Here is a 14,789-nt window from a genome sequence, read left to right as displayed (position 1 = left end):
ATCAAAACCTGGCTCTGGACGGAAATGGGGTGGAATGGGTGTGGGAATGGTGTTAAAAACTTGACCAACTATTATACGCTAATACATAGGAAACCCAGCCTTATAGGTTCCTTTTGATTATATCCAACTTGCATCCAATTTCCACAAAGCAATGCTCATAGGGTGGGAGTGGCCAGTACAAATCGTACTGATAAATTTTGGCATACAGGTTCTGCTGAGGATTATAGCTCTGAGGAGTTTGACGGTTGAGGGGTTCGTTCCTACGCTCGAGTTTGGCACTCTTATCTTCAAAGCTGTTCTGAATAAATGCTACTTTTGATTCCGCTAATGCGGCGATGTAATAATTTATGTAATTCCGCACTATTTGTACTCTGAAATTACGTTGTATGGATGTGATATTCGACTGGAATTTGGGTAAATATGATCTACAACGGTCTTATTACATTTCGACTCTGTGGATTTCCCTTCGTGGAAATCAGGTCGCTTCACCGTTGCCGAGGATGGACTTAAAACCTCCACACTTGGTGATTGCGCTAAGAAATGCCAATAATTGGTGTGTTGCAAAAGTAGATCGGGATGTTGCACATGTTGCAATGGCTATGCATGTATGTTTCAAGTGTATGTTCTAAATGTTTCATCTATAGCATATATTGCAAGTGTTTTCAACTCGATGTTGCAAAAATATATATATCTAGATGTTGCATATACATGTATGTTGCAAGCATATGTTTGAAGTATTTCAGATATTTCCTATGTTTATTGCAAGTGTTTCATCTGGATGTTGCATATGTTTGCAATAGTTTTCAAGTGTGTTTTTACAAGTGTTTCAGACGTATGTTTCAAATATTTTAGCTGTCTTCTTTTGTATGCTGCAACTGTTAGATATGGATGTTTTAAAACTAGATCGGGTGTTGCACATGGAATATGCATGGTAAGCGGATGATGGTGCGGGCGATGCTCAGCGCTCGCTTGCAAGCCCGACACGCTGGAGTGCTCGCTCGCTCGCTGAACAGATACCGTCTGACGCTAGCACCCTAGATCAGGCGTCACGGCGCTAGCAAGTCTCTTAAGATATACTGCCATGCATCCATGTGTCAGCCACGTGAGGAATCTTTGTCTCCTCAAAACTAAAGACCGTGAAGATGGTTGTGAAATTTCCTGAAGTTAAAACAAAAATCTCCCGCCATATATAGATTGTCTCTCTATCCACTCGAAAAGAAGGCACATGCATGTCCGGGTTCAAGGTCGAATTAACATGTGATGCTCCATGACATGCACGCCTAGGTAATCGAGGAAGGAGCACTTGGCCCGATAAATGCTTTGGTGTGTTATTTGAGTGGCATTGTATATGCATCATGCATGATGCATGGTAGCGATGGCCAACCACCCTGGTCTCGGTCTCAGCAATCATGCATCATACGGCGCACACACAACACATGCATATCTATCTACGTGCACATTCACAACGGGTGGAAGGCATGATTGCAGCCAAAATGTGGTCCCGACACCTATATTTCTTTGGTATCACGGTCGAAAACAAGCTGTGCTAGCTCTTCTCTAACGACCTAATCATCACCACAACGCTGGATCAACATGCCAACTGAGCTAGACAACTTGAAATGATATTTTTTTTAACCCAACAACAAGAAGAAGACAGCCGAACAAACAAATTCCATGAGCCACACAATTTTATTTGGACACCTATGGCCAAAGATCCCACAATGCTAATAAAACTAATAGTAAACAGTCCATAGTTAGTTGATCTATTAACATATTTGTTTAGATCTACTTAGTACTAGATTTTAGCGGCTAACCATTAGCACTTGCGGATCCAAACAGACGCTTAATTATCTTTATTTAAAGAATAATAAACAATAAAAAATAAGTAAATAAAATGAAAGATTGAAGCGAGACTATGAGCAGTTTCATATATAGCTGGCGGCCGGTTCAGGCTCCTTCCATTAGAAGCACTCTTCTATAGTTCCCACAGGGCTTCATACTGGTCACTCCTCTTGCAAGTTGCAACACAGAGCGCCGATCGACGATCAGAACCACCAGTCCACCATCCGGAACGCGCGAGATGTGGCCCATCATCAGGGGCGGTTGTTCTTGGCCAGCGTCCGTCGGCTCTGTCACTGCGGCGCTGCTCCTCGCCGCCGTCATCGTGCGCCTCTTCATCCCCCGTGTCTGGTCTTCATCAGGAATTAGAAGGCAGGTAACGGCGAGCGGCACGGCCGGAGGAGCACGGCTCCCTGCCGGCTCGCTCGGGTGGCCGCTCCTCGGCGAGACGCTGGCGTTCATCCGGGCTGCGTACTCCCCCCGCCCGGAGTCCTTCGTCGAGAAACGCCGCCTCTTGTGAGTAGATATCATATAACCACGAGCTTAAATCTTTCTAATTTCTTCCCTTCTTTTAATTAATTTTGGCGGCAAGAATAATTGACGACTGTGGACGTACGACGATTATTCTCAGGTACGGCAAGGTGTTCAAGTCGCACCTGTGGGGTTCGCCGGCGGTGGTGAGCTCGGACCCGGAGGTGAGCCGCGCGGTGCTGCAGGCCGACGCGTCGGCGTTCGTGCCGTGGTACCCGCGGTCGCTCATGGAGCTGATGGGGCAGTCGTCCATCCTGGTGCTCGGCGGCAGCCTGCAGCGCCGGGTGCACGGCCTCGCGGGCGCCTTCTTCAAGTCGCCGCAGCTCAAGGCGCAGGTCACCGCGGACATGCAGCGCCGCGTCGGCCGCGCCATGGACACGTGGAGCAGGCGCCACCACCGGAGCATGAGCAGCAACGGCGGCGGCGCACTGCCCGTGCGCGTCCAGGACGAGGCCAAGTCGGTACGTGACGCGACGCGACGCGAGCACCAACGTCGTCGTCCTCCTCGTCCCTCCCTGCTTGTTGACTACAAATCATTATTAGTGCCAACTGCCGATCCATCCAGTACTTGTGTCCATACTGCATGCACGTAGACGTCACTACTAGCTGCGTTTTTTTCCTTGGGTCGCCACCACACGTGTGCCGATTCTCGTGCACGCGTGCGCGCCCCGTCCCATGTCGGCATGTCGCTACCATAGGGAGGTCCCGGCCGGCCGCGGAATCCATGGGCGCCGTGCCGTGCGTGCGTCTGGATGCGACATGCGAGGTCAGTATTGATGCTTCGCGGCTTTGGGAGTTAGCATTTCGTCCATATGTACACATGGAGCCATGGACAGTGTATTGCGGTCGCCAAGATTACCCACAGCTTGATTGGAACCGCATACCATCCTCACACAATATCGACATGTTTGGATGGAGGGATATTTCCTACATATAATAAAGAGGTTGGGATATCTTATAGGGATAGAGATAGAGATAGAGATAGAGATAAAGATAGAGATGAAGTTTGTTTGGATAATAAGAACTGATGAAAATCATAAGATTTTTAGGGACATTTAATTTTATGGAAGATGAGAAAAGTCGCATGTAGCCTCTCCTTAAAGAAATGCAGACTTTGATTTGCACATGAAGGCATGAGAGATTAATTGGCTGTACCAAAAAAAAGTACCATGTATTATCCAAACAAAATCCATACCTTATATTTAGAGAGCACATATTTTGAATGCCTGATGAAATGATGAATCCCTGATATTGGAGGACGGAGGATGTAGTGTTCAATGTTTACATCTTTTCGACGTTTTATTATAGGCAACTAGTAATTGTTACGTACCATACTTTTTTTTTACTTAATAGGTTTGTGGTTGCTGTTGATGACCAACTTTTGCTGCCATTGAGCTCTTCTAACAGTAGATTTTATCAATTTCATGGGTTCTGCAGATTGTGTTTGAAATCCTAGTGAGAGCGTTGATTGGGCTAGAGGAAGGAGACGAAATGCAGTACCTCAGGCAACAATTTCAAGAATTCATTGCCGGTTTGATATCACTTCCAGTTAAGCTTCCGGGGACTCAACTCTATAGATCCCTAAGGGTAAACACGGCGAACCCTATATTTTTCCCCTCTATATACTTTCTTGCAATGAACTGAACTGCGATAACTATATATAAGGAAACAAGCCTCATATGTGTGCTCTGGTATCAAACACTACCCAGGCTAAGAAGAGGATGACAAAGTTGATAAAAATGATCATCCAAGAGAAGAGGAAGAAGATGATCGCCGAAGGCGAGCATACGCGTGGCACTCATCCACGTGATATGATCGACGTGCTGCTAGGCAATGACAACGACGAGCTCACTGACGAGCTGATATCTGACAACATGATCGACTTCATGATCCCTGCAGAGGACTCCGTGCCCGTGCTCATCACGTTGGCCGTCAAGTATCTCAGCGAATGCCCACTAGCTCTGCAGCAGCTCGAGGTATGCCTATGCCTTGCCGTCACAAACTCACATTTCTTTCTTTTTTTAGAAAGAAACTCACATCTCTTTTTCAGATACACTACACGAAAAACTCATAGATAGTGGTGATGAAATTAAACAAATGTAACAAGCTCTTGACAGCGTCGTCAATAACCCTTTAGACGTGTCACTCTTTTTAACATCAGCTCAGGCCCGAAAAGAAAGCAATGGCCTGTCACTTTTTAACAATTTATTAACATGAAGTTGTGCAACAGGTAATTGGCTGTATACAATACCCGTCATTAGTTATAAAAAGAAATTAAAGTGGCAGGTGTAAACTATGGTCTGTTACTTTTTGACAGTTTAAAAGATAATGCCATGGACAATCAAATTTCTGCACTTGAATCTTCAAGTGTTAGTTTTATTGGTTGAATTAAAACGAAAACCAATATTTGGAGCTTCAATTGTAGGGATTAGATCGCCAGACTCACAATCTTCATTAGAGTTTTGCTATTCCATGCAGTAGAAGAACTATACATAGAGAGGTCAGGAAGAGACAGCTACGGAAATCTGGATGAATATAGAAGCTGCGATAGATAACTAGTGATTTGTGGGCTTTACGGCCATATCTAAATTGATCATTGTGTTAGCCCTAGATCTCCGGCACGGATAAGTCGACCACTCACCACCGTTTTCCGACCACGCACTATCGTTGCCGACCACTCACTATGGCTAGAGGTAGAAGAAGAGAGGGAGAATAGAGCACACACACAGCATAAGCACCAGCGTTGGCTGGAGCTCTGACAGAGAGGGGTGACAAAACTGAACTTCGCTCTCTTTACTGAGTTGCAATGGCAAACTATATATACAACTCTACCCATCTAATCCTAGTACACAGACATATCAAGGCTGTCATGCTGCTACAGAGACTAGATGTGATAGCATGGCTGACTTTAGCGCCATGCCCCTACTGTGGCTACAGTGCAGCAGGAGAGCCATTCGGCGCCATGCCCCTGCAGCTGCTATAGTGCAACAGCAGGGAGCCCTTTTCGGCGCCAGCCTGTCCCTGCCGTGCATTCACACAAGGGGAGTAGCAGATTACTTAACAATTCTTCCCCTAATCCTGCTGCTAACCATTGAACCCCCTCCATATCGGATCATCTTTTTTAGCTCCGTGAAGCCGAAGATGGCCGAGTGGCTTGGTGAGGACGTCCGCGAGTTGCCGACTAGTTTCGACGAACTCAATGACGATCTGCCCTCCATTGATACAGTCCCTGAGGAAGTAGAACTTGACGTCGATGTGCTTGCTTTGGTCGTGGAGAACCGGATTCTTCGCGAGGGCGATGGCGGGCTGGTTGTCCACCATCAGTGCTGGTGGGTGAGCTTCCACACCGGTTAGCTCGCGTAGCAGTCGGCGTAGCCACACAGCTTGGCACGCCGCTGTGGCCGCCGCCACGTACTCTGCCTCGCACGTGGACAGTGCCACCACCTTCTGTTTCAGCGACAGCCATGAGATTGGTGCCGACCCGAGGAAAACGAGCACGCCAAAGGTGCTCCGCTGTCCGTCGATGTCCCCTACCATGTCTGCATCGCTAAACATAGTGAGCTGCAACCTACTCCCACCGGTCTTGGCGAAGACGATCCCCTAATCCACAATCCCCTTAACGTAGCACACCAGCAGCTTCACCGTAGCCCAGTGATCCTCTCGGGGATCCTCCATGAAGCGGCTGACGTAGCCCATGGCGAACGCAATGTCCGGCCTCGTGTGGACTAGGTAGCGCAGACCGCCGATGATGCTCCGATAGAGTGTTGCATCTACCTTCGCCGTGGTACTAGCCTTCGTCAGCTTCAGCCGCTCCTCCATCGGAGTCACGCATGGCTTGCACTCAACCATGCCGCTCTGCTCCAATAGCTTTGAGGCATATGCGCTCTAACTGAGCATGAGTGCCTCCTTCCCCTATCTCACCTCAATGTCGAGGTAGTAGGAGAGTGCGCCAAGATCGCTCATTCAAAAACGAGTCACCATCTCACGCTTGAAGCTATCGATGTCCTCTGCAAGCGCGTCGGTGATGATCAAGTCGTCTACATACACATCGACGATGAGCTCCCCCTTCCCCATCGCCACGTGTAGAGGGCGTGCTCGGTTGCACACCTCGTGAACCCAAGCTCGCCCAGCGTGACGTCAAGCTTAGCGTTCCACGCTCATAGGGCCTACCGCAGCCCGTAGAGCGCCTTGCGCAATCAGAGCACCCTGTGCTCCGCTCCCTTGATGGTGAAACCCAGAGGTTGCCTGACGAAGACCATCTCCGCCAGCTCGCCATTGATGAAGGCCGATTTTATGTCTAGGTGATGGACGCGCCAGTCCTTTGCTGCTGTCAAAGCCAGAAGCAGTCGGACAGACTCCATGCGCACTACCAACGCAAAGACTTCCTCAAAGTCAATGCCCTCGCACTAGATAAAGCCTCGGGTGATGAGGCGCGCCTTGTGCTTGACAATGGCGCCGTGCTTGTCCCACTTGACCTTGTACATCCACTTTAGGCTGATCGGACGGCATCCTGGAGGTGGATCGATGAGCTCCCAAGTCTCGTTTTCTTCGATCGCCTTTATCTCCTCCAGCATTGCTCGTCGTCAGTTTGCATCGTACTCGGCTAGCGCGAACGTGGGTGGTTCCTCTGCACTGACGAGAAGCAGCTTTGGGTCATTGAGTAGCTGACCCGTCAGGCCCGAGGGCCCGATGCTACTGATGATGTTGTCCAGCCTGCGGAACCACACCTCCTCACCATCGTGGAAGGCATCCACAAACTCAGTGATGTCGCTTAGAGGTGAGGCGAACTCGATCGGCGTCGATGGGGTTTCCTGTTCCACCAGAGTGGTATGCACGGCACCTAGAGTGCTCGGCACCACTACAGGACTGCTCAGCCCTAGTCTTGGAGTTGTCGGCACCACTGCAAGACTTCTTGGCTCTACTACGGGAGTGTTCGGCACTCATCCTGGAGTGGTCGACACCACAGCAGGACCTCTCGGCATCACTCCTGGAGTGCTCGGCACCCCTCCTGAAGTGCTCAGCACCGCCCCAGGAGTGCTTAGCTCTATTGCTGGAGTGGTCAGCACCTCCTCTCTAGCATCTCCACCACCGTGGATGACCAAGTGCTCGACGACAAAGGTGCTGGTGAAGCCGCCAGCTTCCCCCGTGCCCAGACTGTTCTAGTCCCGGGCCGCCTTCTCGTCGAACACGACATCACGTGAGACAAGCACCTTGCCTCCACGTGGGTCATAGAGCCGGTACACCTTGGTACCTTCTGAGTAGCCTAGGAGCACCATCGGTGTGCTCCTATCCTCCAGCTTGGTGAGGACCGGCTTTGTCTTCCTAACGTGGCCGATGCAGCCGAATGTCCGGAGGAAGGACACGCTCGGCTTGCGCCCATACCAAGCTTCGAACAGCGTCTTGCCCTTCAGGTCCTTGGTGGGCGTGTGGTTGAGGATGAACACTGTCATGGTCACCGCCTCACCCCAGAAACTTGCCAGCATGCTCTTGGTCTTCATCATGGAACGAGCCATGCCGACCACCATCTGGTTCCGCAGCTCCACCACGCCATTCTGCTGTGGCGAGTACGGCGTGGTGTGGTGTCGCACCACACCCTGATCCATGTAGTTGAAAGGTCCTAATAGCTAGAGGGGGTGAATAGCCTATTAAAATTTTCTACAACAACACTTAGCATACCGGTTAGACAAATATGAGGCGAAGCGAGTGTTACGCTAGCCTACTAAAAATGCAAGCCACCTACCACAATTCTAGTTTATATAGTCTCTATCCACACAATGGCTATGTCACTACACTAAGTTAGTGTGCTCTTAAAGGCTAACTAAAGAGCCACACTAACCAAACTAACAAGCTCTCATGACTAGCTACACTAAAGAGCTTGACAACTAGTTTAGCGGTAATGTAAAGATAGAGTGAGCAAGATGGTTATACCGCTGAGTCGAGGAATGAACCAATCAATCACAAGAATGAATACCAATGAAGACCAATCACCTCAGAATCAAATGATGACACAATGATTTTTTATCCGAGGTTCCCTTGCTTGCCGGCAAGCTAGTCCTAGTTGTGGTGATTCACTCACTTGGAGGTTCACAGCGCTAATTGGCATCACACATCAAACCCTCAATAGGGTGCCGCACAACCAACATAAGATGAGGATCACACAAGCCACGAGCAATTTACTAGAGTACCTTTTGGCTCTCCGTCGAGGGAAAGGTCAAGAACCCCTCACAATCACCACGATCGGAGCCAGAGACAATCACCAATCTCCGCTCGACGATCCTCGTTGCTCCAAGTCGTCTAGGTGGTGGCAACCACCAAGAGTAACAAGCGAATCCCGTAGCAAAACACGAACACCAAGTGCCTCTAGATGCAAACACTCAAGCAATGCACTTGGATTCTCTCCCAATCTCACAAAGATGATGAATCAATGATGGAGATGAGTGGGAGGGCTTTGGCTAAGCTCACAAGGTTCCTATGTCAATGCAAATGGCCAAGAGAGTGAGCTTGAGCCGGCCATGGGGCTTAAATATAGAGCCCCCGCGAATAGAGTCGTTGGCTCCTCTGTTCAATGAAAAATCAGGGCGACCGGACGCGCTGGTCAGATTGACCGAACGTAGGACCCCAGTGTCCGGTCGCGCGATGCACGCCACGTGGCCCCTGCTTCAAAAGCTGATCGCTCGATCTCAATGGTCATCAGTGCACTTAAGTTGTGATTGGACACTCTACAGTGTAGGACCGGACACAGGACCCTAGCGTCTGGTCACTTCCAGTAAGGTTCCATTCATGATTTTTCACGACCAGACGCGTCTGATAGTAAGCGACAGGACGCAGACCAGCCAGAGTCCGGTCATTTCCGGAGAGCTCCCCGAACCTCTGTTTTGCGACCGGATGCGTCCGCTCCTGTACGACCGGACGTAGCACCTGAGTCCGGTCATTCTCCAACTGCCACACGTCATAGCTGTTCCTCAGGCTACCACATCAGCGTACGTCAGCACTGACCAGACGCATGCCCTGAGAGTCTAGTCACTCTTTGCACCAGCGTCCGGTCACAAGACTGAGACCACGAGCTCACTGCAACTACTGACCGGACGCAGGGTTAGAGTATGGTCACTACGTGACCAGCATCCAGTGCACTCTATAAAACCCTGTCTTCTCTGTATAGGGCACCGGTGGCACCGTCGGACTGTCCGCCAGTGAAGTTTCAAACCCTTTCTCCCAAGTGCTAAACACAATGTGTATCACCTTTGTGCATGTGTGTTAGCATATTTTCACAAATGTTTTCAAGGGTGTTAGCACTCCACTAGATCCTAAATGCATATGCAGTGAGTTAGAGCATCTAGTGGCACTTTGATAACCGTATTTCGATACGAGTTTCACCCCTCTTAATAGTACGGCTATTGAACCTAAATGTGATCACACTCGCTAAGTATCTTGATCAACGAAACAAAATGGCTCCTACGACTTATACCTTTGCCTTGAACCTTTTGTTTTTCTATTTCTTCTTTTCAAGTCCAAGCACTTGATCATCACCATGGCATCACCATCATCATGTCATGATCTTCATTTGCTCCACCACTTGGAATGTGCCACATATCTTATAATCACTTTGATAAACTAGGTTAGCACTTAGGGTTTCGTTAATTCACCAAAACCAAACTAGAGCTTTCAGCAGTACGCAGCGAACTCCACCGAAGTGAATTCACCGCCACGATCAGTCCTCAGCACGCACAACTTCTTGCCGCTCTCCACCTCCGCGTGCGCCTTGAACTTCTTGATCGCCGCTGCCGCCTCATCCTTGCTCGTCAGGAGTTGTAGCCACATATAGCGACTGCAATCATCCATGAGAAGGAGGAAGTACCACCGGCCATCTTTTGTGGCTGGCGTGATTGGCCCACGGAGATTGACGTGGATGAGCTCGAGACCATCCTCCACGCGATACTTGGCTACCTTTGGGAATGGCAGCCTCCTCCGCTTCCTGGCCAGGCAGCTGTCACACAGCTCATCTCCGTGCTTGATGTGGGGCAGCCCTCGAACCATCTTCTCCAGCCGACCAAGCGCATCGAAGCTGAGATGGCCAAACCGGGCATGCCACAACCATGGCTCCTCGGTGTTCCATGCTGCCAGGTACACCGGCTACTCCACCTTCAAGTCGAGCAGGTACAGCCAGTTCTAGGACCTCTTTACCTTGGCAAGAAGGTGCTGCTCCCCGTCCCAGATCCTACGGACGTTGTCCTTGATCAGTACCTCGCTACCGCGCTCATCCAACTGGCCAATGCTGATGATGCTCGAATGCAGCTGTGGGATGTAATATATATCTGTTAGCACGCAGTGCTTGCCGTTCTAGCACCTGAAGATGATGGTGTCGTGCCCTCGGATCGCCACCCTTGAGCCGTCACCTAACTTCACCGTGCCAGTCACGTCGTCGTTGAGTTCGGAGAAGGCTGCCTTAGAGCCCATCATGTGGTTGCTGGCGTTGGAGTCCAGGTACCACCGCGCTCACCGTCCACATGTCCGAGGTGGACTTGGGCGCGTGGTTCGTCAAGGTAGATAGCTTTCAGAGCCTTCCCAAGCTCTTTCACCGCCATCACCTCTCCCTTCTCCTTGGCCTCAACGTCGTGCAGTGCACAGAACATCACCATTAGGAGAGTGGCCTCATCATCATCAGCCTATGCCATATGAGTCTCAGCCTTCTTCTCCTGCTTATGATTTGGGCACTCCTTTGCCCAATGGTCCGTCTTCCCACAGCGCCGACAGGCGTTGGGGCCGACCTTCTTCTTCTTCTCCGAAGAAGACTTGCCGTGGTGCTTGCCATCGCCACCACGGCTGGAGGAGGCTTCCCCAGAGTTTCTCCGGGCAGCCCACTCCTCCTCTGTCAGCAGCAGCTTGCCACTGTCCTTCGTTGTTGTGGCCTGCTCTATGTGCTCGTCCACCGCCCGTAGACGACCTATCACATCCTCAATGGTGAGGGTGGATAGATCCAACATCGTCCCTATGGAGAGAGCGATCTGGATGTACTTTGTCGGCACGGAGTTGAGGTACTTGGAGACCGCCTCTTCTTCGTCGATGGTGACGCCTTGGCTTCTCAACTTGCTGATGAGCGTCTGCAGGCGGAGGGAGAAGTCCTCCACCGATTCACCATCCTTGAACTTGAGGTTGGCGTACTTCTGCTTCAGCAGCTGGGCCGTCGCCTTCTTTGCACAGTCGGACCCGACGGGCATCGCCGCAATGGCCTTCCATGCCTGCTTAGCAGAGCTCTTCGCCCCCAACGGCTCCCTGTACTCCGGTGGTATAGCAGCGAGGATAGCCTCCAACGCTGACATGTCGTCTTCTTTGTTTTCAGTGCCCTTGTCAACAACATTCTAGAGCCGTCGGACTTTGAGCTTGACCTTCATGGTCACCGACCACTCGCCATAGTTGGTGCGAGTCAGCGTCGGCCAACTGGTGCCGCTGACCTCCCGCACCATGCGCACAACGACCTCCTATCTTGGTTGGGCAGCCACAGCAACACCGCTGCTGTCGCCCATTTTCCAAACCGTCCATCATCGCCAGTGGTTAGTCTGGCGACGGCGCTTGTACGTCTCCGATACCACTTGGTAGCCCCTAGATCTTCGGCACGAGTAAGTCAACCACTCACCACCGTTGCCGACCACGCACTGTCGTTGCCGATCACTCACTATGGCTAGAGGTAGAAGAAGGGAGAGATAACAGAGCACACACACAGCACAAGCATCAGCGTTGGCCGGAGCTCTGCAGAGGGGATGGCAAAACCGAACTCGCTCTCTTTACTAAGTTGCAGTGGCAAACTATATATACAACTCTACCCATCTAATCCTAGTACACAGACATGTCAGGCTGCCATGCCCTGCTGTAGCTACAGTGCAGTAGGAAAGCCATTCGGCGCCTGCCCCTGCAGCTGCTACGTACAGTGCAATAACATGGAGCCCTTTTTCAGCGCCACCTGTCCTTGCCGTGCGTTCACACAAGGGGAGCAGCAGATTACTTAACACTTTGAACTTATGTCAATAAACTGACTAGGACATTCCTGTACTTAGGCATATTCTGCACATGTGTATATAGTTACATCCTTGAGGAAACGAGTGTTAGCGCGGTTGGTAAGCTTCCCAGGTGTCGGAGAGGCCGCTCGTGGGTTTGATCCGTGGTTGGGACAAACTTCGCGTGCCTCACTGGGGATTTTTCCCCAGAGGGAACCAAGCGGGTATGTGAGTAGTGTGTGTGCCTGGTAGACGCGTTTTGAGATTTCTTGGGCTGTCTCATCTGTACTTGAGCGTGCGGTCAATATAGGTGTCCAATACGAGTCTACATGATATGCTAGTGCTCCTGACGGTGTTAAAAAAAATGCTTTCTTCCTTGACAATGACAACACCGGCCGTGTAATCAGTTTATTTGTATTGATCTTAGTAAATGTGTGTATATGTATGCAGGAGGAGAACATGGAGCTAAAGAGGCAGAAACCAGACACCGGAGAAACCCTAGAATGGACAGACTACATGTCGCTCACCTTCACACAGCACGTAAGAACATATACAGACATTCTTATCATTTCATAGCATAGCAGCCGCACTCGTCTGATCTTGTCTGGTTTGCTTAATTTACTTTTCAGCACCTAAGAACATAGACATGCATCTCAGCATGCATTGCTTAATTTTCCCAACGAAATTGACAATTGACTGCCACCGCCGACCCATGCACATTGATTCAGGTGATCACGGAGACGCTGCGGATGGGCAACATCATAAACGGGATCATGCGGAAGGCGGTGCGGGACGTGGAGGTGAGGGGACACCTCATCCCCAAGGGCTGGCGCGTCCTCGTTTACTTCCGCGCCGTCCACCTCGACGCCGCCGTCCATGACGACCCGCACGCCTTCAACCCCTGGAGGTGGAAAGAGAGGGCCGACGTGGTCATGAGCAGCAGCGGCTTCACCCCCTTCGGCGGCGGCCAGAGGCTGTGCCCTGGGCTCGATCTGGCCAGGCTCGAGGCCTCCATCTTTCTGCACCATCTCGTCACCAGTTTCAGGTACAAATATCGATTCTCCTATTCCTATCGATGCGTGTGTCGTCCGTGTTTAGTCGGTGAAAAGTTGGAAATTTGGCTACTGTAGCACTTTCGCTTTTATTTGATAATTAGCGTTCAATCATGAACTAATTAGGCTCAAAACGTTCGTCTCGCAATTTCCAACCGAACAAAACGTTCGTCTCGCAATTTCCAACCGAACTGTACAATTAGTTTTTTTTCGTCTACATTTAATGCTTCATGCACGTATCGCAAGATTCGATGTGATGGGTACTGTAGCACTTTTTAGGAAAACTTTTCACAAACTAAAATAGGGACGACAAATCTTGCTAGCTCACTCCCGAATTCTGTGCACGTGTGATGTGAACGAGAGCTTGCAATTAATCCTGGGGCTGCTGGTGCATGTATGCACATTGCACATGCACAATGCATTTTGCATGCATGCGCCGCAGCACTCCCAGCTAGTCAAAAGATAGCTAGCAACCAACTAGTGTGTGATGGACCGTCGAACTAGCTATCTTCAATTTGTGTGTGCTGGTCTGCTGGATTGTTGGCGCTCCATGAATGCTTGCCGGCTGCTGCTGCTGCAGGTGGGTGGCGGAGGAGGACACCGTCGTCAACTTCCCCACGGTGAGGCTCAAGCGAGGGATGCCAATCGCACTGACGCCCAGAACCTGAACACAACGAACTAGGCAGAATGGCAGGCAAGAAGGAGGATCCAGTCGTCGATCTCGTTGTAGCCTCGTCTCTGTCGTCCAAGTATTTGACTAGGATAGCTAGTTTCCTTTCTCCAAGCAGAAAAGAATAACCATACATTTATACTGTAATCAACAACTAAAGAGGTGTGAGAAATACAGTACATGTAACTGTAATGGAGGGCGAAAAGTTGGCACAGCAAAGAAGAAAGCAGGAGCTGGTGCCAATTGCCAAAAGGCCAGTTTGCAAATTCTATACTACTATAATTTACTGTTACACTAAGGTGCACCATGCCTGATGCCTCGTAGTGAGTCTTTTGTTCCCCTTATCCTGCTTCTTCAAGCAGACAAATCCGCTGGACCAGGCAGAGAATACTGAATAATGGCACTAGAATTCAAAGGATAATGAACAGTGAGTGATGACAGAGGATGGACGTGTGCAGGCGAACCAACAGTGGTGCTTTTTGGTCGTCTGACCATGCATTAAGATATAAGGGCGCGTTTGGTTGCCCGCATATGGCTGGGCCAGGCTGCTGAGATGCAAGACTGATGTGTTTGGATGCCTGTATCTGACCTTGGGCCAGGCCCGACTCATGCAACCAGCCCCCTGCGGCCAGGCTCCCGGGAAACGAAATCGGAACTCGTTTTTCCGGAGCCAGGCTCCCGTCGCACACGCGCGCTTGGTGGCAAGGC

At 50.4% G+C, this 14,789-nt stretch overlaps 1 protein-coding gene across 1 annotated transcript; it reads left to right on the top strand.

Moving 5' to 3' along the window:
- The first annotated feature begins 1,703 nt into the window (after positions 1–1,703).
- On the top strand, positions 1,704–14,285 carry LOC136517825 (cytochrome P450 90D2-like). The gene is made up of 7 exons (XM_066511470.1): positions 1,704–2,355; positions 2,471–2,831; positions 3,808–3,957; positions 4,080–4,346; positions 12,810–12,899; positions 13,088–13,404; positions 13,992–14,285. Exons 1-7 carry the CDS (start codon positions 2,081–2,083, stop codon positions 14,077–14,079), a joined length of 1,548 nt encoding a protein of 515 aa, XP_066367567.1. The 5' UTR covers positions 1,704–2,080; the 3' UTR covers positions 14,080–14,285.
- Positions 14,286–14,789: the final 504 nt, after the last annotated feature.

The sequence above is a fragment of the Miscanthus floridulus genome, chromosome 17 (genome assembly GCF_019320115.1).
Source record: "Miscanthus floridulus cultivar M001 chromosome 17, ASM1932011v1, whole genome shotgun sequence".
Classification (NCBI taxonomy): Eukaryota; Viridiplantae; Streptophyta; class Magnoliopsida; order Poales; family Poaceae; genus Miscanthus; species Miscanthus floridulus.
The sequence above is the reverse complement of the archived record's forward strand: the minus strand, read 5'-3'. Positions and strand labels throughout refer to the sequence as shown.